Genomic DNA, 25,434 nt, shown 5'->3' with positions numbered 1-25,434 from the left:
AATACGAATACGTTATGTAACGAACATCAGACAACAGATTTTTCACACTTTTTCCACTTTAATAAAATGTTACAATTCAACGTGCATTTTAAAGAAATAAATAATAAACTGTAGTTAACTGTGAGCTGTAAGCTACATTTTGGTCATGACTCTCACTGGAGCGGAATGGACGGTACACACCCACACACAACAGCAGCAGCACTCGCTCCACGCCCACAAGAGACAAACTACAAGTGACACGAGTGACATGTCGTGTGCTAGTGTGAACATGGAGTAAGTGCTGCTATTGTGAAATGGAAGTGTTTATGAGCAACAACAGCTCAGCCATGAAGTGTTGGTCCACACAAACTCTCAGAACAGGGCCGCTGAGTGCTGAAGCTCGTAGTGCATAAAAATCACCTTTCCTCTGTTGTATCACTCACTACAGAGATCCAAACTGCAGATGGAAGCAACATCAGCACAAGAACTGTGCATCAGGAGCTTCATGAAATAGGTTTCCATGGCCAAGCAGCTGCACACAAGCCTAAGATCACTATGTTCAATGCCAACTCCATATTAATGCCCATGGTTTTGGAATGAGATTTCCAACAAGCTCATATAGGTGTGATGGTCAGGTGTCCACATACTTTTGTCCATATAGTGTATATAATATTATACATATGACCTCATGCATGTGTTAAACACCACATTTCTACTGTCTATAAAATGTATTATAGAAACAAAGTTAAATAAAGTGAACTTGTTGGTTTTATTCAACACACAACTCACACAATGGAGAATAATAAGTGTATTAAACATTATCCTACGAGTATGTTTAATCTCCAATATGAACTTTTTTCTCTTTTTAGAGCTGCAGAGACAGAGAGTGGAAGACGGTAATTACATCTGAGTTTGTGACACTTTAAGGACTTTATTTTTCAGATTTGTGAAGAACTGTGAGGAGAGAAATTAGATACATAATGTTTGGGATGAAGCATATATTTTTTTATTTGCCTCTGTACTCCACAGTTTTAAATTTGTACTCAAACTATTTACACAAGGTTAAAGTGCACATACTCTTTAATAATGAGTATTTTTTTTATACCCCTGAGTTTTACCATGTGTAAATAACAGCACTCAGAATTCATTGTGCTCCTGCCATCAGCAGTTACATTATCAGTGAAGATAAGTGAGCCAGTACCTGAGGCAGTCATACAGGACCATGTTTTACAGATGAGGTGGTATGCTTTGGATCTTGTCCAGTCCCTTTTCACCTCCACACTCTGCTCCTGCCATCGCTCTAATACAAGTTCATCTTGGTCTTATCTGTCCACAAGACCTTTTTCCAGAACTCTGCAGGCTTCTTCATGTACTTTTTAGTAAACTATCCTGTCCATCCTGTTTTTGTGGAGAACTAGTGGTCTGCATCTTGCAGTGTAGCCTCTGTATTTCTGTTCATGAAGTCTTCTGCAGACATTATTCACTGACAAATCCCCACCTGCCTCCTGAAGATCTTCTTTGGCCTACCAGACCCTTTATAGTTACTAAGCTCACCCGTTCTCTCTTTCTTCTTAATAATGTTCCACACAGTTGATATTTTTATTTATAACCCTAAAGTTTGGCCAATGTCTCTGACTGATTTATTCTTGTGTCTCAGCCTTATAATGTGTCCTTGACTTTCACCAGCACTCTGGTCCTCATGTTGACGAACAGTAAAAGAAGACTCTAAAGATGACCAAAAGCCTGGAATAAAGACTAGATGCTGAAATCTCTCTCATACCTGCACTAATGAAGCAATTAAACACACCTGAATAATCACTAACACCTGTGCAGCTCATGTCCCAAATATTATGATACCATGGAATGGAGGCTGTGTATAAAGTGTTGTAATTTCTACATGTTCAGAAATGTATAAAAAAAAATACACTTGATTAAAATCTGAAGATGTGCACTTTAACCACATGGAATATTTATTTGAGTGCAAATTTAAAACAGATGCAAATTTAAAAAAAGCCTTTATGGAGGGAGCGGTATATATTTAGGAAGAGGAACAGATTCTTCGATTTATATTTCTCTCCTTTCTTTACATTTCTCTATTTTTAGGCAAAAAAAAAGAAATCTACTGATGACAATAAATTTGTTGTTGGTGTTTTAAATATTGATTTATTTTTTATTTGGTTTGTGGGGGCACGGGGGGATTAGTGATTAGCACGCTTGCTTCACATCTCCGGGGTTGGGGGTTCAAATCCCACCTTTGCCCTGTGTGCACGTGTTCTCCCTGCGCTTCAGGGGTTTCCTCCAGGTACTCCGGTTTCCTCCCCTAGTCCAAACACATGCGTTATGGTCTGACTGGCGTTTCCAGATTGTCTGTAGTGTGTGTGTGTGTGATTGTGCCCTGCAGTGGGTTGGCCCCCCGTCCAGGGTGTCCCCTGCTTTTTGCCCCGCTATCCCGGGGACAGACTCCAGACTCCCTGCGACCCTGTGTAGGATAAGCGGTATAGAAAATGGGTGGATGGATTTGGTTTGTACTTTTGGTCTGTGGTGTAAATATGATTCAAATATTAATTATTTTATTATGTTTTGTTGAATCTAATTGTATTTTGATAAATTCATATAAAATATTGATTCATGTTTCACAGAGTTAATAAAGAAGAAGTTGTTTGCAGGTAAGAACAATTTTATCTTCAGTACAGTTACATCAGAGTCTCTACTGTGTGTGTGTGTGTGTGTGTGTGTGTGTGTGTGCCTAACTTCAGGCAGTAAAAATAAATCTTTGTCTCAGAGTTTTTTTCACGTAAAAGCTGCAGCTCGCTCTCTTTCTCTCTCTCTCTCTCTCTCTCTCTCTCTCTCTCTCACACACACACACACACGTCATAACGAAAACATTGAGATAAGGAAATGCAAAGGCAGTCATTTCTACCCCATATCAAAATAAAAGTATCCAACACAGCACAATAAAGTTTCCATCATTAAAATTCTGAGGAAATGATAGATTTTAAAATTGACTAATCAGTTTAGTCTGTTAGCTGTTGTATAAACATATACATATACAAACGTTACATTTTCATAATCTTTTTTATGTAATTTGCCTTTTTTATTTTTATTTTTTTTATTAATCCATTAGTAAATGTTTGGTTTGTTTTCTTTAAGGAGTGTGTAAGTGTATAGTGTTGTGGTCTTTCATTGCCATCTAGCGGACAAATAATATAACAACTTCATAAAACTTTACAATTTACTCTGTCGAGATGAAAACTCCTCACTGCTGGATAATATCCATCATTTACATTAAAAACAGAGAAACGCGAAACAAACACAAACCCCGAGAGGAACTGATAATGTGTTTAAATGACTTTAAAACGAGGGGGGAAATTAAATCTGATAATAAATTTGAATTTCTATCAGGTGAAACAATACACACCTGTTACTGTAAGTAAAGTAAAGAGCTACAGTAAGTACAGACTGTAAATAAATTCACTGGCGTCCTGCTGCTTATTGATTAAACCTGATGATTTGATGTTGAAAAACACCAGAAAACAAAACAGTAAATAGTATGATTGACATAAACATAGGGGAGAAATGATTTTATTTAAAGTGCTGGTAGAAGATCGGGTGTAGAGGAGAAGATATTTAAGTAAACGTTACACTAGCTACTTTTATTTTGGTGTGAGTTTGAAAATGTCTCTGTTCTGTTTCTTTATCGAAATTTTCTCATGAAGCGAGAAGTTCTGTGTGTCTGTGTATGAGAGTGAAAAACTGATATACATTTATAATATTGAAATATATAAGGTTGAAACCACACATCTGTATTTTATTTTTTTTTTATTAAAATGCTTGAAATTCAAGTTTTCTTTTTTCAGTGTTCAGATTCATGATTTAATCCTCAGTGATCCACTGATGATGATTTAATATTTTTTTACCTGCAAACTCACATCTCACTCTGTGTGTTTCTCTCAGTGGATGTGACTCTGGATCCTGATACAGCAAATCCTGATCTCATCCTGTCTGCTGATGGAAAACAAGTGACACATGGAGTGACACAACAGGATCTCCCTGATACACCACAGAGGTTTATTAGATATCCTGGTGTTCTGGGAAAGCAGAGTTTCTCCTCAGGGAGATTTTATTATGAGGTGCAGGTCAGAGGGAAAACTGAGTGGGATCTCGGAGTCGTGAGAGAGAACATTTACAGGAAGGGGCTGATTACACTGAGACCTCACAATGGATTGTGGACTGTGTGGCTGAGGAATGAGAATGAGTACTGGGCTAATGCTGGTACCCCTGTCCCCCTCACACTGAGAGAGAAGGTGGAGAAGGTGGGGGTGTTTGTGGATTATGAGGAGGGTCTGGTCTCCTTTTATGATGTGAAGTCCAGCTCTCATATCTACTCGTTCACTGGTCAGTCTTTCACTGAGAAACTCTATCCACTCTTCAGTTATGGTTTAAATGAAGGAGGTAAAAATTCAGCACCACTGATCATCACTCCTGTATTTAACACTGAATGAATTTTCACCTCACAGATTTAATAATTTATTAAATGATGAGAATTAAATGTTAATATTTTACTTTTTCTGGTAAATTTTAGAAATACATATTCCCTTTTAAAGTGTTGTACAGTTTATTTTAAAACCCGTTTGGTTTTTTTGCATAAACAAATAACTTGAATCCTCCAGTCTGTTTTTTACACATTATGATTGTGGAACTTTATTGATATTTGATTTGTAATGAAAGATCATTTACAGTTCACACAGAGTTTTACTGCAGAATTTAATATGATCAATAAAATATATGAAGTTCAGCTGCTGATGTCTGTGTAGATAAAACCGAACAGACTAAATGAAAAAATAGAGATATATTCGATTTACACTGTATAAAAGTAGCAGTTCTTTGTAGTAATAGTTGTTAGATGCTATTTAAATAGAGGCAGATATTATTTGCGCCTCAGAATTGTTGTACATTAACAGGATGCTGTCACGTTACAAAGGTGAATTCGGAAGCAAGCCCAGCTCTTCATTTAATAAACAGTAAACATGAACAAAGGACTCTACAACAAACACACAATACTGTAGAATAGATAAAAGCATGGATAGATGATAACGTGAGACAATGAAAGCAGTGCAAACAGCGACATGTATACTAGTGTGATCATTAACCGATCCATAAATCAGGTGCAGGTGGTCATGTGACACTGGTGAGTATGGTGCAGTGGCTGCTGGGAAATGAAGTCCAGAGTTCCCTCTTTGCTACATGACAGATGCAGTAATAACAAGAGTGTAAATGTCTAGATTTATATTTATTAAAATGGAATATAATAACAATAATAATAATAATAATGTTTACAATAAATGAAAAACAAATACAATTTAAAACAATTTTAAAGTATAAAGAATAAAAAAATAAAATAAAATACAGTGGTTTTAAGATGTAGTGCAGACTGAAACAGGATGACAGAAGACCTGTGTGTGTTTTCAGAATTCTTCTTCTATACAGTCAACCTGTTTCAGTCTGCACTACATCATAAACCACTGTATTTTATTTATTATTATTTTTAGTGAGAATGAACTTTTTGGGCTTTTAAAATTATACTGCATATTTAACTGGAGGAGACAATATCACCCTGTTAAAATGTAAGATAATAAAGCACTGTATACACGGTGTAGACATAAAAAGAAATGCAAGGTGTCTTTGTGTGTGGTCTGAAAGGAATTACAGTAAATACACATAAATTACTGATGAATCTTTACATATGGCATTAGCTCTAATCTACACTACATGGCCAAAAGTATGTGGACACCCCTCCTAATTACTGAGTTCAGGTGTTTCAGTCTCACTCATTACTAACAGGTGAATAAAATCAAGCACGTAGATGTACAATCTCCAGAGACAAACACTGGCAGTAGAATGGACCAAAGAGCTCAGTGACTTTAAACGTGGTGCTGTCAGTGTGTCATCTTTACCACATGCCAGTTTGTGAAATTTCTTCCCTGTTAGAACTGCCTCTGTGAACTGTAAAGATACGTTCACACTAGAGAGTGACATGCGACCGTTCACGTTCTATATGTTTTATGTACACACGACACAGATGATTTCAATATCAGTGACAGCACGACAAGCATCATGTGACTTGAGATTTCCTCAACTTTATGTAAATTAGGTATGACATAGCTCAGTGGTTAAGATGTGGTTGTACTACTGACTGAAAGGTCATGAGTTCAAATGCTAGCACTGTTAAGCTGCCACTATTGGGCTCTTGAGCAAGTCCCTTAACTAACCCTCAACTGCTCAGCTGTATAAATGAGATAAATGTAAGCCGCTCTGGATAAGGGCGTCTGCCAAATGCTGTAAATGTAATGGTAAATCCAAACGATGGCTCAAATGGATCCTCGAATTAATTGTATGGTGCACGTGGAACAACATTTAGTTCCTACCTGCAAAGTAGGTAGTATCATGTACTGCTTAACTAAAAAAAAAATCAATATAACTCATAACCATGGTTTCATTTCATCCTGTCATATATGACTTCTCACTAAACCTGTATAGAGATATTACAAAGAAAAATAGCTAGTACAGTTAGCTTGTGCTACTAATAGCTAATACGAATACGTTATGTAACGAACATCAAACAACAGATTTTTCACACTTTTTCCACTTTAATAAAACGTTACAAGTCAAAGTGCATTTTAAAGATAAATAAATAATACACTGTAGTTAACTGTGTGCTGTAAGCTACATTTTGGTCATGACTCTCACTGGAGCTGAATGGATGGTACACACCCACACACAACAGCAGCAGCACTCGCTCCACTCCCACAAGGGACAAACTACAAGTGACACGAGCGACATGTCGTGTGCTAGTGTGAACATGGAGTAAGTGCTGTTATTGTGAAATGGAAGTGTTTATGAGCAACAACAGCTGTGACTGAGACTGTGTATAAAGTGTTGTAATTTCTACGTGTTCAAATATTTATAGAAATACACTTTATTAAAATATGAGGATGTGCACTTTAACCACATGTGATATGGTTGAGTACAAATTTAAAACAGATGCAAATTTAAAAAAAAAAAAAAAGCCTTTATGGAGAGAGTGGTATATATTTAGGAAGAGGAACAGATTCTTAGATTTATATTTCTCTCCTTTCTTTACATTTCTCTATTTCTAGGCAAAAAAAAATCTACCGATGGCAATAAACTTGATTTATTTTTATTTGGTTTGTGGGGGACCGGGGGATTAGTGATTAGCATGTTTACCTCACATGTCCGGGGTTGGGGGTTCAAATCCCACTTTTGCTCTGTGTGCACGTGTTTTCCCTGCGCTTCAGGGGTTTCTTCCGGATACTCCGGTTTCCTCCCCTAGTCCAAATGTGTATAGTGTGTGTAGTGTGTGCCCTGCAGTGGGTTGGCCCCCCGTCCAGGGCATCCCCTGCTTTTTGCCCCGCTATCCCGGGGACAGACTCCAGGCTCCCTGCGCCCCTGTGTAGGATAAGCGGTATAGAAAATGGGTGGATGGATTTGGTTTGTACTTTTGGTCTGTGGTGTAAATATGATTATTAATTATGAAATATTAATTATTTATTGTTATGTTTTGTTGAATCTAATTGTATTTTTGATGAATTCATATAAAATATTGATTCATATTTCACAGAGTTAATAAAGAATAAAAAGTTTGCAGGTAATAACAATTTTATCTTCAGTACAGTTACATCAGTCTCTACTGTATTTGTGTGCAGTTTATGTATGCTGCAGTTCTCTCGCTCGCTCTCTCTCTCTCTCTCTCTCTCACACACACACACACACACACACACACACACACACACACACACACACACGTAGGTACGTCATAACGAAAACATTCAGATAAGAAAATGCAAAAGCAGTCATTTCTAACCCATGTCAAAATAAAAGTATCCAACACAGATTTTTTTTGTTTGCTTGTTTGTTACCATCATTAAACTTCTTAGGAAATGATAGGTTTTAAAAACACAGGTAGTACATTGACTTATCGGTTCTTTTAGCTAGTTTATAAACATATACATGCTTTTTCTCTCTTCTCTTTTATAGCCATACGGAGTAAATGGGGAAAAAACTTTGTGCCAAGAGCTCACACAGCTTTACATTTTCTTAATCTTTTTTTCATGGGATTTGCCTTTAATTATTATTTTTTATTTATTAATCCATTAGTAAATGATTGATTTGTTTATTTTGCAGTAATTATTTTCTGATTGGAGTGTGTAAGTGTATAGTGTTGTGGTCTTTCACTGCAATCTAGCGGACAAATAATATAACAACTTCATAAAACTTTACAATTTACTCTGTCGAGATGAAAACTCCTCACTACTGGATAATATCCATCATTTACATTAAAAACAGAGAAACGCAAAACAAACACAAACCCCGAGAGGAACTGATAATGTGTTTAAATGACTTTAAAACGATGGGAGAAATTAAATCTGATAATAAATGTAAATTTCTATCAGGTGAAACAATACACACCTGTGACTGTAAGTAAAGAGCTACAGTAAGTACAGACTGTAAATAAATTCACTGGCGTCCTGCTGCTTATTGATTAAACCTGATGATTTGATTTTGAAAAACACCAGAAAACAAAACAGTAAATAGTATGATTGACATAAACATAGGGGAGAAATGATTTTATTTAAAGTGCTGGTAGAAGATCGGGTGTAGAGGAGAAGATATTTAAGTAAACGTTACACTAGCTACTTTTATTTTGGTGTGAGTTTGAAAATGTCTCTGTTCTGTTTCTTTATCGAAATTTTCTCATGAAGCGAGAAGTTCTGTGTGTCCGTGTATGGGAGTGAAAAACTGATATACATTTATAATATTGAAATATATAAGGTTGAAACCACACGTCTGTATTTATTTATTTTTGAATTAACATGCTTGAAATTCAAGTTTTCTTTTTTTCAGTTTTCAGATTCATGTTTTTAATTCAGATTGAATAATTCAGTTGTCAGATATTCAGAAGTCTGTATTCAGGTCGATAATTTCAGAGCTCAAATTCTACCAGTCAAATTCAGCTGCAAAATTCAACACGGAAATAACTGAAGTTGAACATCCGGGTTGCTCAGGGTTCGGCAAAGGCAATGGAGCTCCTACCATTAAACCCCTCCCCCTCTCGGGAGCGCGCCTGTATCACTATAGCAACAGAACAATCGTGGATTTGAATCAGATTAATAAAGAAAAGTGTTTTATGACTATCGTGTTATTTCTTTATCCGGAGTCTGCAGCGGGAGTGTGGGGGAATTAGTTATAGCGGCGCATCTGATATCTGTTTATACTTTTTATTCATTCATTCAGAGGAGAGATGAGAGAGGAAGGAGAGAAACAGATTAACATCAACTCATTATAGATCAGACTCATTTATCCTGTAGAGATCAGACATTTTAACAAGCTTCACTTGTAAAAATGAAAGATTATAATGTTAGTAAAACATTGTGTGGAAATACTGTATTATTGTGAAAGAATGATGTGTTACAGCATGTATGTGGAAAAGTGATGAGTATAAAACTCTTTGCCTGTCAGAGGTGAATGTTGTTATTGTGCTGAATAAAGAAATGGAAGAGATTTATAATTATTGCAGTTAAAAAGAATTTAAAAATGCAGTTTGTCTCCATCATGGACTTTAGAGTCACGTGTTTTCTTCTAAAAACTAAAACTTACCAGATATTTATCACTAGAGACTCGCTGAACTTATTTTCTCCATCAGGATCAAGTTTTTCCTCAAATGTTTTTCTCTCATCTTCTGTGACTCTCTCTATGTTTTTCCTGAAGCACAAAAATTACAAACACAAATAAATGACTAAAGTTTCAGAAGGAAAACATTTTATATTTCTCATCTTTGACAGGCTGCTACCATCAACTGTACAAGTTTTCTCTTTTTTTCAAGAGATCATTTAAAATGATTCATTATTTAATCTTCTACAAATCCTCTTAGAACTCCTAATGAATCTGATCCACTGATGATGATTTCATATTCTTTACCTGCAAACTCACATCTCACTCTGTGTGTTTCTCTCAGTGGATGTGACTCTGGATCCTGATACAGCTCATCCTGATCTCATCCTGTCTGCTGATGGAAAACAAGTGACACATGGAGACACACGACAGGATCTCCCTGATACACCACAGAGGTTTAAATATTGTGTTAATGTACTGGTGCAGCAGAGTTTCTCCTCAGGGAGATTTTATTATGAGGTGCAGGTCAGAGGGAAAACTGACTGGGATCTCGGAGTCGCCAAAGAGTCCATTAACACGAAGGGGAAGATTACATTGACTCCTCAGAATGGATTCTGGACTGTGTGGCTGAGGAATGAGAATGAGTACAGGGCTTGTGCTGGTCTCCCTGTCCCCCTCACACTGAGAGAGAAGGTGGAAAAGGTGGGAGTGTTTGTGGATTATGAGGAGGGTCTGGTCTCCTTTTATGATGTGAAGTCCAGCTCTCATATCTACTCGTTCACTGGTCAGTCTTTCACTGAGAAACTCTATCCATTATTCAGTCCTTGTTTTAATAACAGAGGTAAAAATTCAGCACCACTGATCATCTCTCCTGTGCTTAACACTGAATGAATTTTCACCTCACAAATTTAGGGTGGGTTACACCAATAAGGATTAATCTTAAATTTAGATTAAATCAAGCTTTATCTGAAAAATTGTCAAAATTGCAGCATTTATTTGGTGGATTGGAGAAAAATGAAAGAGCACAGAAAAATAAGGCACCATCTCAACCCTGTTGAGTTTTATCTTGTGCTGAATTTTCAAACAGGTATCAATTCAGCAAGGAAACTGTGATTAAATTAAATCAAACAATTGAACTTGCAATTAGACATGGTAGTGACCGAATGCAGCCATTCCACCCATGCTCCAGCTTTTAATAGCCTTGTGCTTTTACGCTACTGGTTGTTGCCAAATTGTGTATGGAGACCTCTCTTTGAAGTATATAAATCAGCAACTGTGAGCAGAATTATTGGAAGAGTATCGGGGGCAATTGCAGCCTTGAAAATCAGTTTATAAGATTTGCCCCAACACGAGAAACATCTGCTGGATTTTATAGAAGAGCTGGTTTTCCAGGTGTTATAGGAGCAATTACCTGTACTCACATTCCCATTCAAAACCCAGGTGGAGAAAATGGACAGCTGTTTCACAACAGGAAGGGCTATTGTTCCATCAACATTCAAGTTGTGTGTGATGAGAAGGTCCAAATCATCAACACTGTAGCTTGATGGCCAGGATCTACACATGACAGTAGGATCTTTGATAACAGCCACCTCTGCGCTTGAAAGCCATGCGATTCAGGGCCACTTAGTAGGTGACAATGGATACCCCTGTCGTGCCTGATGACCTGATGACCCCCATCCTGAACCCTTCAGTGCCAGAAACAAACAACACCTGCCACATTGCAGCAAAGGGTTGTGTCAAGAGGGTGTTTGGTGTTTGGAAAAAGTGATTGAAACAAAGCTTGATACAACATTAGCATTCATTGTTGCTCTGGCACTGCTGTATAATTTTGGGGAAAGACTTGGAGATGAGATACCTATCATAGTTTGAAGTGGATAACTGAATTGTACATTTCTAAATAGCATTATTTATTAAAAACCTTTTTTTTTTTGAGTTGAAATTGCCCTTTTTCCATAAATAAAAAAGATGGCCCATTTCAAATAGTACCGTTCACCTTTTCTTTATTACAAAAATGTGAGAGTAACATCCCTATGATATTATTACAGAACTAACACTGTTTACTAGTTATATATTTTTTTAAAAAAATTTTAAAAATCAGTAGATTTTAACAATCTATTTCCTCTTTTTAAATCTGTTTTCTACATTTCCACAACTCACTGAAAACTATTTGTACTGGCTGTAGTCTGTAAGTTTTTCCTTTTGCATCTGTAATATTTCCTTTTTGTAAAAGAAGCACCTCTTTCTGTAACTTGGCATTCTCAATTTGAATGAAGTTATTTTCTCTAATTGTAGTCATTCAAAATGATTTTCGTTGAATTCATTTTTCTTGTCTTTTGCTCTTTTGGGGTTTCTGAGCATTGAGTTGGATCTTGTTCCAGAGCTCCACCATTGCTGATGCGTTTAGTAGATGCAGCACCCGTGCAGGAACCAGTCCTTATGTCTACATCATTCGCATCCAGGATAAATATGATTTAAAAAATAAGTTCAAACCAACACTGGTCAAAGCAAAGACATGAATGAGAAAATGAAATGCAGCTTACATACTTTTGTGGGACGATGTCAGTGACTCCAGCTGGTCGGTGATGGAATCATCTTTGAACAGGTTGCTGTTCGTATCATTTTTTTTTCTGTTCGTATAATTTTCTTCAGTAGGGGACCACCACTGGTGAGAAAAGTGTCCCTTCTCTCCTGTGCTACATCTTTTTTTGCTTTCGCTTTGAGGTTTTTCCAGCAGTTTTTCTTTTTAATTGTCATGTTATCTTTCCTTTTGTCTTCAGTTTTGTTCCATATTGCTCCATTAATTGATATAATAAAAATGTTCATGGCTTGTAAAATTTGAGCTTCTAATACACTGTGCCATTTCCTAGCCTGTATTGGTTATGCGAATGAGCAGTTAATAACGGCAGCTGATTTTTAAATTATTATTATTCTAAAGTTTCAAGTTCCTTTACTTGCACAAGTACTTTGTAGTCACTCAAGTGGAAGTGAAAGTTACCTTGTTACACTGGAGAATTCATATTTCCAGGCTTATGAAATCCGCACGTGTAATGTTGTCAATGGCGAATCCATCATGCTCATTCTCATGCTGGTGTGCTCTTACACAACCACCACATTGTCTAGTGTCAAAAACCAGCTGTCTTTAGGGTTTAAGATTTATAAATCAGTATTAATTATCAATATTTTATTCAGTAGGTTATATACTTTGATATCTTATGTTATCCGAAATTTCCTACACCAGCTTCTGTCTCCAGGGATGTAGGGAGGTGTTTTACATTGGGGTGCTGGGTTTATATTAATGTGCTCCTTTTTATATGTTATCATTTCTATAGTAACAGCTCATGCACTGGGATTTGCTCAACATAATCTAAGACTAGTGTATAATCACTGACATGGTGAAGTTTTCAATTAGGAGACATTTATTTAACATTTATAGAAGGAGTGTCAGTGCTTTGTAACAGTAACAGTCAGTAAGTTTCCAGACACGGCGTTAGTTCCTGTTATCACTGCTGTATACAGTCGTTCCCTCAACAGCCTCTTTTTTCTTTCTCTTGAAGTTAATGAGACAAAATGTCACAAAGAAACTGGAAAACGTGAACCCTCTCTCCTGAAGACTCGAGTCTCGTGGACGTTCCATAAACAGTTCAAATGAACAGTTCCATGAACAGTTAAAAAGCATGATGTGATTAAAGAATTAAACTTTGTTATCAGCAAATCAATGTGATATAAGAGGAATGTTATGTCTGACATACAATCTCAAAATGACTCCAAATACTCCATTTTAAAATTGGCTGTAGGTTTATCTATATATTATTATTCCTGCGTTTTCAGGTAAAGGAATCCTGAAAGTAAGCTCTTTTTTTTTTTTTTTTTTTTTTTTTTTTGCATTTCCAGTGTTTGACGTTCTTTGCACTATATTTGATTTGCTGTGCTGTGTGATGGACAGGTGTGGGGGCGGACTTTGTGATGTTGGGTGGAATGTTGGCAGGTCTGAATGATGGTCAGGGTGAGACCATCAAGAAAAAGGACAAAAAGAACAAACTCTTCCACAGCATGAGCTCCAATACGACCATGAAGAAGCACGCAGGAGGAGTAGCAGAGTACAGGTGAGAGAAAGACTGGCAGAGGACTGAGTACAGGAGAGAAAAATCAGGATGTAGTCATTACACCATGTTTTAACATGTGTAATGTTATCAGATAGGATATCAGGCATAATGCAGTACAGATATATTCTATTGTTCCTGTTGTCTTGGATACCAGTTCCTGAAAATGATTTTCAGTCCTGACTGAGAGCAGCTCTTGTTTTAATTGATATAGTGTAGAAAACAAAACAACACTCGCATAATTGGTCACACCAGAGTGTAATTTTGTTATCTAGAATAAGTTGTGTTCTACTTTGAGTTTTATATAGCTAGCATACCAGATGAAGCAAAGTGATGCTGCTATCAGCAGGGAGTCGAATGGTATTTTAAACTAGAAGTTTAAACTAACAAAGTCAATTAACTCTCACGTGTTAAATATAGGGATTAATATGAGCGAGTGTTTTAGGTTTAGCATTTTAAATTTGGGCCTTTGCTACTTCGGCTGAAATGAGTCACCTCAAATACACTACCTCCATTCTTAGCATATCAGGAAATAGGTGTGTTTAGCGTTGCATTTAGAAACCGGTTTCACAGGTTACACAAACGACAGTACACTAAACTAACATTGTGGACTTATTGACAGTCTTTACTTTTTAGCGTCCTCTTATCAAGAAAATATTACCCTTACAAAGTGGTGAGTTTTTAGATTTTTTGGTGGAACAGATATGCATTAAATTGTGCACTGAGTGTAATTCATAAAATGTTATTTATCTTGTAAAACAGACTGAAGCAATAATGATAAATTGTCTTTCAGGGATGATGTTTTTCTGTGTGACTCTCCTGATTCTCTTCAGCTTCATGAAATTTCAATCAGGTATGGGGAAAAACTATTCTGTGTGTGTGTGTGTGTGTGTGTGTGTGTGTGTGTGTGTGTGTGTGTGTGTGTGTGTGTTTGTGTTTGTGTGTTATAATGAATTTTAAAGTTGTGAAGTTTTTGTGCCCGGAGTTATGTAAGTTTAGTGGTGTTATAAAAGATGTTTTTGAGAGAACTCTCTCTGGTTTTCTTGTAAAAGGTGGTGTGTGACTCTCTTTAACTGAATCCTGGTGTGTGGAAGATCTCCTTTCTCAGAGCTGAGTAACATCATTGGCTCAGCGACTGGGGAAAGTGTTGTTATGATCACTGAAATACTGAAAGCCCTCTCTATATATGAAGTGAAAACGACATTCAAAAGCAAAGCGCCACAACTCAAAAACTTTTGATTTGTCTTTATATATTTCATTTATTTATATATGAGTTGCTACAATTCAAAAGTTTCACTCGAACAGCTGATCGGTGTCGAGACAAAGTAAAAAACAAAAAATTCTGTCAGCTTGAAAGTAGACGATTCATTAGTTCACTTTGTGGTGTGAGTATTTGCACTGAGGACAGTGTGAAAAACACATGTCTTGTGAACATCCTGTAAGTGGGATGATTCCATAATTTTTGCCAAGGGAAGTTTTGTTTATTTATTTATTTATTTATTTATTTATTTATTTATTTGTACAGTGGTGACGAGCAGATTCCCAAGTTAGTGGGCTGGCTAATGGTGTTAGCATTTTAGCCTCACGTTTTTTTCCCACTCGGCCATTCAACTGCTTGGAAGCCAAGTTATTACATTTGGAAATGGGTAAAAGTGCCTTCTCTGTTCTGTTTTTCTTTGGAATTAACTTTTAATCTGTTGTCTCTGCTGTTACCTAATTAGCATTTTAGCTGCACATGAGATAGCTGCACATGACAAACATTACTATGAATATGGATCAACCAAGGCATTTCCTTCTCTCACTCTCAAAATTATAGAAGTATATCTATTTGATTAGTTATGTAAAGCCACCATTCAAAAGTTCAAAGCTTTATACTGATAGCGTTTACATAAAAGTCCACAAGCAACATCACTAATTCCATGTTGGGAAAGAGCTGCCAGTGTTTAATCTGGTTTTATCGTTGTTGTTGTTTTGTCATTAAATTTTTTGGTCACAGGAGAATTATCTGGCTGTGCTGGTCACAGAGCTTTCAGCCACATTTCTTTCTCTTTTCTTCTTTTTGAACAGATGAAATGGGCATTAGGGAGTGTAAATAAAATGCCAGACAAAGCGCTTGTGTAAACATTAAAGCACTCCAGACACGTGGGTTTTTTCAGCCACATAATACACTGAGGTCATGGCTTAAACCATCATTTTTTTCATGATCTACACATTTTTCCAGGTTATTTGTACTATTAAAATAAGAAATAATTAAAATTTGACTATTATACCTTTGAGTTGCTACCTACAACCACAGTATTGCAACCAACATTACTAGGCCTGTAAAATTTCTTTAAAACTGCACTTAAATTTGAATTGATTTAAAGATTTTATATTTTCATGAGTTTGCCTCTTATTCTGCTACAGACAGCAAACACCAGCAGTAGAGCTACAATATGCAAGAATATCATGAAAGGTCAAAATGTACTAACCCCATTTCCATAAAAGCTGAGATTTTTTTCTAAAACGCAATAAAAACAAAAATCTGTGATGTGTGAAGTCTCTTGAAACGTTAATTAACTGACAAAAGTACAAAGAAGAGATATTCAATGTTTTCACTGACCAACTTAATTGTATTTTGTAAATATAAGCAAATTTAGAATTTGATACCTTCAACACACTCAAAAAAAATTGGGACAGAGGAAAAATAAGATTAAAAAGTTTATAGAATATTCAAGTAACACCATTTTTGTAGGATGAGGTTAACTAATATTAAGAGTTATTATTACTAGTATTATGTTACTATAAATATATATATTTCTTTTGACAGCCCTCTCTTATTGTCTTGATCATTGTAGTTATTAGTTAAGGCAATAAACTAAATAATAATAATAAAAAGTCCAAGGAAATAGGTCAAAGTACAATTAAATAAGCTATGTCTTGTTACACATAAAAAATAAATAAAATAAAAACATAAAATATTTAATTCAAAAAGTGGAACTTTCATATATTCTACATTCTTTACACATAAATTGAAATGTTTCAAGCCTTTTTTGTTTTAATCTTAATCATTACAGATTACAGCTCATGGAAATCAAAAATCCAGCATCTCAAAATATTAGAATAAAGAATTTATAATACAGAAATTTCAACCTGAGAAAAGCTCTAATGAGATAATTAACTCAAAACACCTGCAAAGGACATATGATATTGGAAATGGTATGTGGAATTTGTTTTTGTTTTTTTTTTTGTTTTTTTAAAAAACCCAGAGGGATTAACAGTGATTGGTCCAGAAGCTCCTCTTGATGCTGTAGCTGGGGAAGACCTGGTTCTGCCCTGTTTTATCAAACCTAACACTAGTGCTGTGCACATGACAGTGGAGTGGATTAGAGTTGAGGATGTGGTCTCATTAGTGCATCTCTATAAGGATCACGAAGACAGAAATGAAAAGCAGGCTCAGTCTTACAGAGGAAGAACATCACTGTTTAAAGAGGAGCTACAGAAAGGCAACGCTTCACTCAAACTCTCATCTCTCCGAGTCTCTGATGAAGGAAAATATAAATGTCTCATTGAGGACAAATCCTGGTATGATGACATCACTGTTCATGTCACTGTCAAGGGTAAGATCTATTTCTACACTTTATACAGTCAATGTTATGCTACAATAAACTTTCTTTTCTCTTAATATCAATGGTTTGTTCATAAATAAAGCACATCATAATTTGTTCCATTGTATTTATTTAAGTAGGATTTAGAATGGGAGTTCACTCACTTACTGAATCACAGGTTTCCAACTCTGGTCCTGGAGAACCCCCTGCCCTACACACCCCTGTTTCTAACATTTTCCACGTCTGTTGTGTTCATAAATCAGCAGTAATAATAATCAGTCCTATTCTTCACACAGCTACAACTGTACGAAGATTCAGTATCTCATGCATATGATGCATTTTTCCCACTTTGTCTGCATTTTTCAGGCAGCACAGGTGGTTTGTAACCTAGCCTTCTTGTCATTGAAAATAATATTTGCAGAATAAACTATTCTGTAATAATTTATAAGCTAATAGTATTTCTGAACTATTTTCATTTTGTCTAAACATTGCGTTATTGTTATTTGTAGTCTGAATAATTATTCAGTTTTTTTTAAATAATAATTCATGTTTGTTTTAACCAATATGAGTAAACAAAATGTTTACAACACATGTATGTTTCAAACTTGATAGTGAATCATGGTATCAGGGTCTATGGAGACGGTTATGTGTTAAATGTACTTTAACTTTGTCATAACAGGAGTCCAGGATACAAAGTGCAGAACTTCTTTAATAGGGACAAAAACAACCAAGAGATCGATTAAAACACAGGGAATAAAACTGGGACCCACAAAGGGCTGGGCTAATGCTAGGCTAGGCAAGGAAAACAAAACCATTCAGAGAAAACAAAATCTAGCCACGCATGCAAACACAGACTAAGCATAATGCTCCAACAACACAAACCGCGACAAACCCAGAAGTTAAATAAGGAGACTAATAATACAATACCAAACAGGTGTGCATGATCATGACAGGAAATGGGGTGGACAACAGAAGAAGTTCAACACGGTGAGTATGGGTTCTCTCTAGTGCAGTGCCGGTCCTAGACTTCTGGGGCCCTTAGCAAAACTTTGTCAGAGGCCCCGTCACTGCCTTCATAAAAACCCCAAAATGACCCCCACCCCTTAATCTGTTCTTTCAGAGCAGTTTCAGTGTCAACAAACAACATACAGTGAATTGATTTCAAACATTAGTGTTTATTATTTAAATAATATATTTATGGTGGACAGCCAATATTCTATATTACATTAAAACACGTATAAGAACATTTTGATTATTGATGTCTACCGACACAAACTGAAAATTACATTTCATCATGGGGCATTTCTAACAAAACACAGTGGACTACTATTGAATCTGTTGATCTGAATTGACTGGAGTATTGTTTTTAATTAGTTGCATGGTTTTTCAAAACTAAACAAGAATTTTAAATATTACAAAAAAATACATTCCTTTAAGTTTTTCTTGCTCTTTTGCTTCACGTTCTTGGCACTTGTACGAGTCTGAAACAGTAATTAAATAAATATAATCAGGTATTTTTTAAATGAAATTTCCACACGACTCCTCTAAAGCTGAATCCGGATTTATATTTCCATGTTATAAAAAATATTTACAGACGGAAAATAATATACAAGATCAAGGGGGCCCCACGGTGGTTCGGAGCTCTACGCAACTTGTCACAGTTTGAACACAGTTTGTTTATATTTCTTGATGAGTGATGGGGAAATAGATAAATACAGTATATGGATGACGTGAGGGGTGTAGATGCTAAGAGTGCTTCTTTGATTAATCCATTTATTGTCTCCTGATGTGCCCAAATCATCACTCCATCACAGTGCTGTTTCTTCTCTGTTTTTAAGATGGACAAATCAGTCCCATAACAAAAATTAGACCATTTTCAGCGAATTAACGCTATAATTTAGGATGTTTGAAACTTCCCATAAAAACATGCTTTGTCTGACTTTTATCAACTTTTAACTCATTATGACTTTTCTTGAACTCTCCTGAATTTGAGCACTCTTAATGAATTAAGAATCTTAATACATTTCTTTTTTCTAAGAATTGAATCAAAAATGTTTCTCTCAGAATATTTTAGCAGTTCTGACTGATTTCATACACTGAGATTTTACATTTACATTTATTCCTTTATCAGATGCTTTTATCCAAAGCGAATTACAAATGAGAAAATGCAAGGAAAGTGATGTATCAAGCAGAGAACAATACAAGTAGTTCTACCATACAAGATCCATTAATTGAGTTCTAGAAGAAGCAAAGTGCGCAGAGTAGAGGTGTAAGTGCCAGAGTTATTTTTTTTATTTACATTTTTTTTTTTTTTAAATGTATAGGGGTTGGTTACATGTTCACGGAAGAGGTGGGTCTTTAGCTGTTTCTTGAAGATGGTGACAGATTCTGTGGTCCGGATTGAGGTTGGAAGTTCATTCCACCACTGAGGCACAGATAGTGTGAATGTTCTGGAAAGGGACCTTGAGCCACACTGAGTAGGCACTACTACCCATCGGTCATCAATTGATTGCAGATTGCGTGAGGGAACGTAAGCCTTCGGGAGAGAGTTGAGGTAGGAGGGTGCTGTTCCAGACAAGATCTTGTACGTGAGCATCAAGGCCTTGAATATGATTTGGGCAGCTACAGGAAACCAGTGGAGGGAGATGAAGAGGGGTGTGACATGGGTTGTTTTGGGCTGGTTGAAGACGAAGCGTGCTGCTGCATTCTGAATCAACTGAAGGGGTTTGATGGAGCTGGCTGGGATGCCCAAGAGTAGTGCATTGAAATAGTCCAGTTTTGAGATGACAAGATCTACTAGTACTAGTAGCTGTGTAGCCTGATCAGTGAGATAGGGTCTGATTTTCATTATGTCGTACAGGATGAACCTACAGGTCCATGCAGTTGTTAAAATATGGTCTGTAAAGGTCAAGCTATCATCAAGAATCACTCCAAGGTTCCTGGCTGTCCTGGTTGGCTTGAGAAGGTTGAGCTACGCTGTACAGTGAGTACAGTTTTAATACAGGCCCAGTTTGTGGAAGGTGTGTCAAGGACAGGAAAAGCAGCTAATTGTGTGGGGCTCTGAGCAGTCCATGAAAATGTCAAGATGCTCGAGCCTCGTGTAAAAATCTTCAATGATCAATTTACATGTCAGGAAGCTCTTTCACTATCTAAACAGATCACACCTCATCAGTATGTGCTGATATATGTTTGTTTAAATGAATGTGAATGTGGTATTGTCTAAATGGGAGTACTTCTCTATCAGCAGGCCACAAGTTAAACACTTGCACAATTTAAGCAGATGGAAGAATTATTAAATGTTAAAAACATGAATAATTTTATATATTGTTTAGGAGTTTAACAACCTACAGGCCAGCAGGAAGGATTAGGGAAATCATTTGTTTATTTGTCTGAAAATGAAGTTACATAGCACAACTTAGTTACCATTACTAACATACTGATTTGTATCAAAATGGTAATAGATGCTCATGCTCCCAAATGGTGCAACAGAAAAGTGCTTACCCTTTCATACAGAGATTACAAGTTCATATGCTGATGATGCCACAACCATCTGTGCTAGGAGTTAAGAGAGCAAAATTGGGAAATGGTAAAGGATGTTGGTCTGTTTCCTCAGTACAGCAAAAGGGATTAGTTTGAATACATATGTAACCCAGAGGTAATAATGAATAGTGTTGCTACATTCCAGCCAATAGAATGGTTAGGCCCGCCTCTCAGCCATTCACGGTAGTGAGGGAGATGGGAAGTGATGTCAGTGGTAACTGAATCATCGTAGCGGTATATTGATACTTACTTTCTGTTACTGGTGTAAACTACTAACAGTGTGGAATACCACAAGAGAGTATAATTTGGAGGGCATGCTCAAGCTAACATGCTGTTCCATTGAACTGGTCAGGTTTTATTGTTGTATTCAGATGTTGAGTGATCGCGATTTCTGGTGGAGTCCGAACCGGCGGTGGAGATTCTGGAGATCCTTGGAGAAACTGTTCCAGTACTGGATGGAGAGCCAACACCACTTGATATAGAGCCTGGTTGTAGCTAGAAGGTTGCAACCTAGAGACACTGAGCCAGTGAGTCTTGATCTATTTCCCCTTGGCCCAAGGGGTCAGGCAGAACTGTGTGCACTCTGACACTTGCGTTCCCTGGAGTAAGACACCCACCTTGCATTAATCCAATATCGGTGCAATCGATGGACTATGAACTTTTATTTTAACAGACCTGGGTCTAGTCTAATTTGAGTGCACTCAAAACTATACTGAGCTTTTATTATTTTGATACTTTTCTTCTTTTGTATATTTGGGATCCCACTTTTCCATTTTATTACTTTACCATTGCACTTGTTCTTATTGTGCATTGCATTTAATATATGAAGTTAGACTAATCTGTGTGCCTTGTGTTGTTATTTCACTGTCGTAATCCAATTTTTGGCTTCAGCGACTGAACCTATCATCTTCTGATCTGGACAAATTCTGAACATCTAGATACCTTGACTACTCATTACTTTCATGTGAATCTGTGGTTACCTATAATAGTGACCAGTCTTTGAGTAGCTGACTACACATATGTCTTAGATGCAGCTTTTGGCAGATTCCCAAAACTAATTTTGTTAAGTCTTGTGTGTGTGTGTGTGTGTGTGTGTGTGTGTGTGTGTGTGTGTGTGTGTGTGTGTGTGTGTGTGTGTGTGTGTGTGTGTGTATACATAAAGTTTTTGTCACACTTCGTAGTATTATTTTTTACCATATCAAGAACAGTCTTTAAACTGAAAATGAACAGAAAACAATAACCTCTATTGAGGTTAACAGTATAACATGATTTCACTATGTTTAAAACAATACTTTTATTTATTGTCTGTAGTTCTGGGAAGCCACCCGGTGATCACGATGGAGAGTTATGATCACTCAGGAGGGATTAATCTAGTGTGTGAGTCCAGAGGCTGTAAACCTGAACCTGAGGTTCTGTGGATGAACAGAGAAGGAGACACTCTGCCTGCTGGAGATACAAAGATACACAGAGACACTGAGGGCTTCAGTGTGAAAGACCGCATCACTGTTTCTGATTATAGCGAATCCAACATGTTTTACTGCAGACTTCTACATCATCATCACATGATGGAGGCAGAGGTTATCATTAATAGTAAGTGTCTATGATTAAAAACGTATAACATTCTACTGTAATTATTACAGATTAGGTGATTAAAGATGAAACATGATTGTGATGAACACACACTATTCTTGCATTAGAGTGTATGCATTATTTTTTATTATATCTGTTGGTGATTTTGCTACAGTTCTGTCTGAGTGTGTTTTGCAGTTATCAGTAATTCCTGCACAGTTTATTAAAAATATCTGTAACACTGTAAACTTGGTTTTGTTTTAGGTAAACTCTTTGATGCTTGGAAGTGGGTTGTGGGCATTTCAGTTTTAGCATATCTTATTGCTGTTGGATGGATAGTAACTGCAGTTATCTGTTACAAGAAAGGTAATCTTTAAATCATTTTCCTTCATAATATCTCTAGCTTAAATTATATTGCAGTTTATACCATAGCTTTAGTCCACAGATTCCCAACTCTGGTCCTGGAGAACCCCATGTCCTACACATTTTAGTGTTTTTCCTGCACTAACACACTCAGTTTAGGTCAGGAAGGGCTGTTAATGAGCTTATTATCTGGATCAGGTGTTTTAGAGCACAGAAAACACGTGTAGGTCCGGGGGTTCTCCAGGACAAGGGTAAAGAACCTGTGCTTTACTCAGTAGACCACAGAAGTCCAGTTGGCCGTGCTCTCTGTGAAGAGGATGATTTAATTCTGTCTCAAACTCTCACCTCTGTCTTCATCTATTCACTTCCATTACCACAAACCCTTTCTGGAGAAGTGAAAGGATATTTCATTAATGCAAGGTTTGGGAGAGTATCGAGTCTCACCCTGCACATCAGAACATTATTACAGGACACAGAATCTAATTTACACTGAGGTTCACAGCTCATTTCACTAGAAACACTTAGAGTAGTTCTAACTTAAATTTTTAAATTAAAATAAAAAGTATTTAACTTTAGCTTATCTTTCCGAACTGTCAAAATAACATTAACATTGTCTTTAGTTCCACCTCTGGCTTAAGTCTTATTAAACATTATGCAAACCAGCAAATTAATATTTACAGATCACCAAATGTAAATATTTTAATGCTCCTTTCTATCAGACTTGAACATTTTAGGCCAATCTGGTGAATAGATAGTTATTCGTATAAAATAACTAATAAAATATTTATGACAAATAGACTGCATGAAATACCGCGTATATTATGTGAGGCATAATAACCATTTAAACACAATCAAGCCCACATTACCTCATGTGAAAAAAGTCATTTCCTCTTAATTAAGTACTTTATTTATTTGTAGAGAGCATGTTGTTCTGTCTGTCAGCACTGCATGCTGTACTGCTGCTAATCCTCCACAGAGCCGTGCCAGTGCCACAGTGTGCAGCTCTGATGTTTCTCAGCACAGCAATCACACTGTTGCTGCCCAGTGGTGTTGTGGCTGAGTGGATAATAGATGTAGTACTGCAGATTTATTAAAGAGCTGCAGACAGAGAAATCCAGAAAACAAAATTCAAAGAGAATTTGATATTCAAAAAACAATAATCTGAAAGCTAAAATATAAAAACACAAAACAGTAGAGCAGTCCAAGATCACAGAGAGGATGCACGATTTAACCAACTTGAATTCACAGAGACTTTCAGCAAGACTTCAGAGAGGAGGGACTGTGGTTACTGGATATCAGAAGTCTGGTAGTGAATGAGCTACACCTTTACTTCAGTCTAATTAGTGACTGTGACAGGTGAGGAAGTATGTTGCGTGGCTAGTGTGACATGTTAAATGTACTGGGTGCAACAAAACTATGCAGATTTGTGCAAAGTTACAGCTTTAAAATTATATAAATGTCTAAGTAAAGTGTATTATTATCAATAGCTAGTGGCTCAGACTGGTAAATCCCAATCCTAAGGTCCTCAATCTCTGTGGGTTTTAGTATTACAAATTAGTTCTTATTATCGTTAATGATCGTGAAGTTTTTTTTATTTATGCTTTTTAAAAAGATTTTGTTTGTTTATGTAACTGTGTAGGAACTAATCAGGGGTGAATGAATAGTGCTACATTAACAGTTATACATCAGTTAGTTCCAGTCCACTAATTTGATTGGACAAGCGGCGTTCCAGTAGAGCTGATATTTAGTGTAACAACACTGGAACATTTCACTGTTTGTATCACTCCATTTGTCTGTGTTTGCTACATAAATAAAACAGTTCTAACAATAGTCTGTCACATTGAAACAGTCACTGCACTTACTACGACCTGTCATTTAGTGTGTGTGTTACTATGACAACACACACCTCAGTCCAACTGTGGCTTCTTTGGGAACTATTTTCGTTGATGGCACTTTTTTTATTGTGTCTGAAATGTCAGTTGCTTGATATGTATTTCTAATTTTAAAAAACTGTCTAAAATCATAATCACACGATGATCATGCTGTTGTAAAGAATATACGGCACTCTGCGTGTGGCTGAAACTAGGAAACCATATGTTAAGTGATTATCTATTTACTGTTACTGTGCATAAAGTAGGTAGTTGGTACTGTGTCATATTCATTTATTTTATGATATTCGGTCATATTCAGCAGTAGTCAGACACTGTATGATATTAAATGTGAATTTTGCTGAGCTGACATTAACACTGACTCAGTAATGTTCATCAAACCCTCCCCTCAGTACTCATGACTTACAGACACAATGTAAGATGCTGAAGGTTCATGAGAAAGTGTAGATCAGGGCAAAGGTCAGAATTTACAGCTCCTTCTCATATTTCTCAAACTAATAATGCCAAATTACATGCACATCAGGTTTATACACATTTGAACATTTATTGTGACATAAACAAGGAGTAAAAAGAATAGAAATGCAAAGTCATAAAACATTAAATTACTTACTGCGAAATGCATTTATTTATTTGTTTGTTTGTTTATTAAACTAGTTTATCTGTTTTATCCTCAGCGCTTCAAAGGCAGAAGCAAAAAGCAGAACTTTTTGTCCTTTT

The 25,434-nt window shown here is 36.4% G+C and overlaps 2 protein-coding genes across 7 annotated transcripts in view; both read left to right on the top strand.

The window, feature by feature from the left end:
- Positions 1-10,561, top strand: part of LOC124626025 (butyrophilin subfamily 1 member A1) — a 107,566-nt gene extending 97,005 nt beyond the window's left edge. For both annotated transcript variants that reach the window (XM_053681900.1, XM_053681899.1), the window contains one exon: positions 10,013-10,561. In XM_053681900.1, coding sequence (XP_053537875.1) covers positions 10,013-10,560 — 548 coding nt within the window. In that variant the 3' untranslated portion in view covers position 10,561. The remainder of the gene's footprint in view (positions 1-10,012) is intronic.
- Positions 1-25,434, top strand: part of btr09 (bloodthirsty-related gene family, member 9) — a 50,363-nt gene that overhangs the window by 15,005 nt on the left and 9,924 nt on the right. For 2 of the 5 annotated variants that reach the window (XM_053681936.1, XM_053681935.1), the window contains 3 exons: positions 849-875; positions 2,619-2,645; positions 3,934-4,783. In XM_053681936.1, the coding sequence (XP_053537911.1) occupies positions 849-875; positions 2,619-2,645; positions 3,934-4,481 (602 nt within the window). In that variant the 3' untranslated portion in view covers positions 4,482-4,783. Of the gene's footprint in view, positions 1-848; positions 876-2,618; positions 2,646-3,933; positions 4,784-14,326; positions 14,443-14,562; positions 14,623-17,017; positions 17,369-22,207; positions 22,487-22,729; positions 22,832-25,434 lie in introns of those variants that run through there. The other 3 variants (XM_053681934.1, XM_047156470.2, XM_047156474.2) reach the window with 3 other exon arrangements.

The sequence above is a fragment of the Ictalurus punctatus genome, chromosome 7 (assembly GCF_001660625.3).
Source record: "Ictalurus punctatus breed USDA103 chromosome 7, Coco_2.0, whole genome shotgun sequence".
Taxonomy (NCBI): domain Eukaryota; kingdom Metazoa; phylum Chordata; class Actinopteri; order Siluriformes; family Ictaluridae; genus Ictalurus; species Ictalurus punctatus.
Note: the sequence above shows the minus strand (reverse complement) of the source record. Positions and strands in the feature narration are given on the sequence as shown.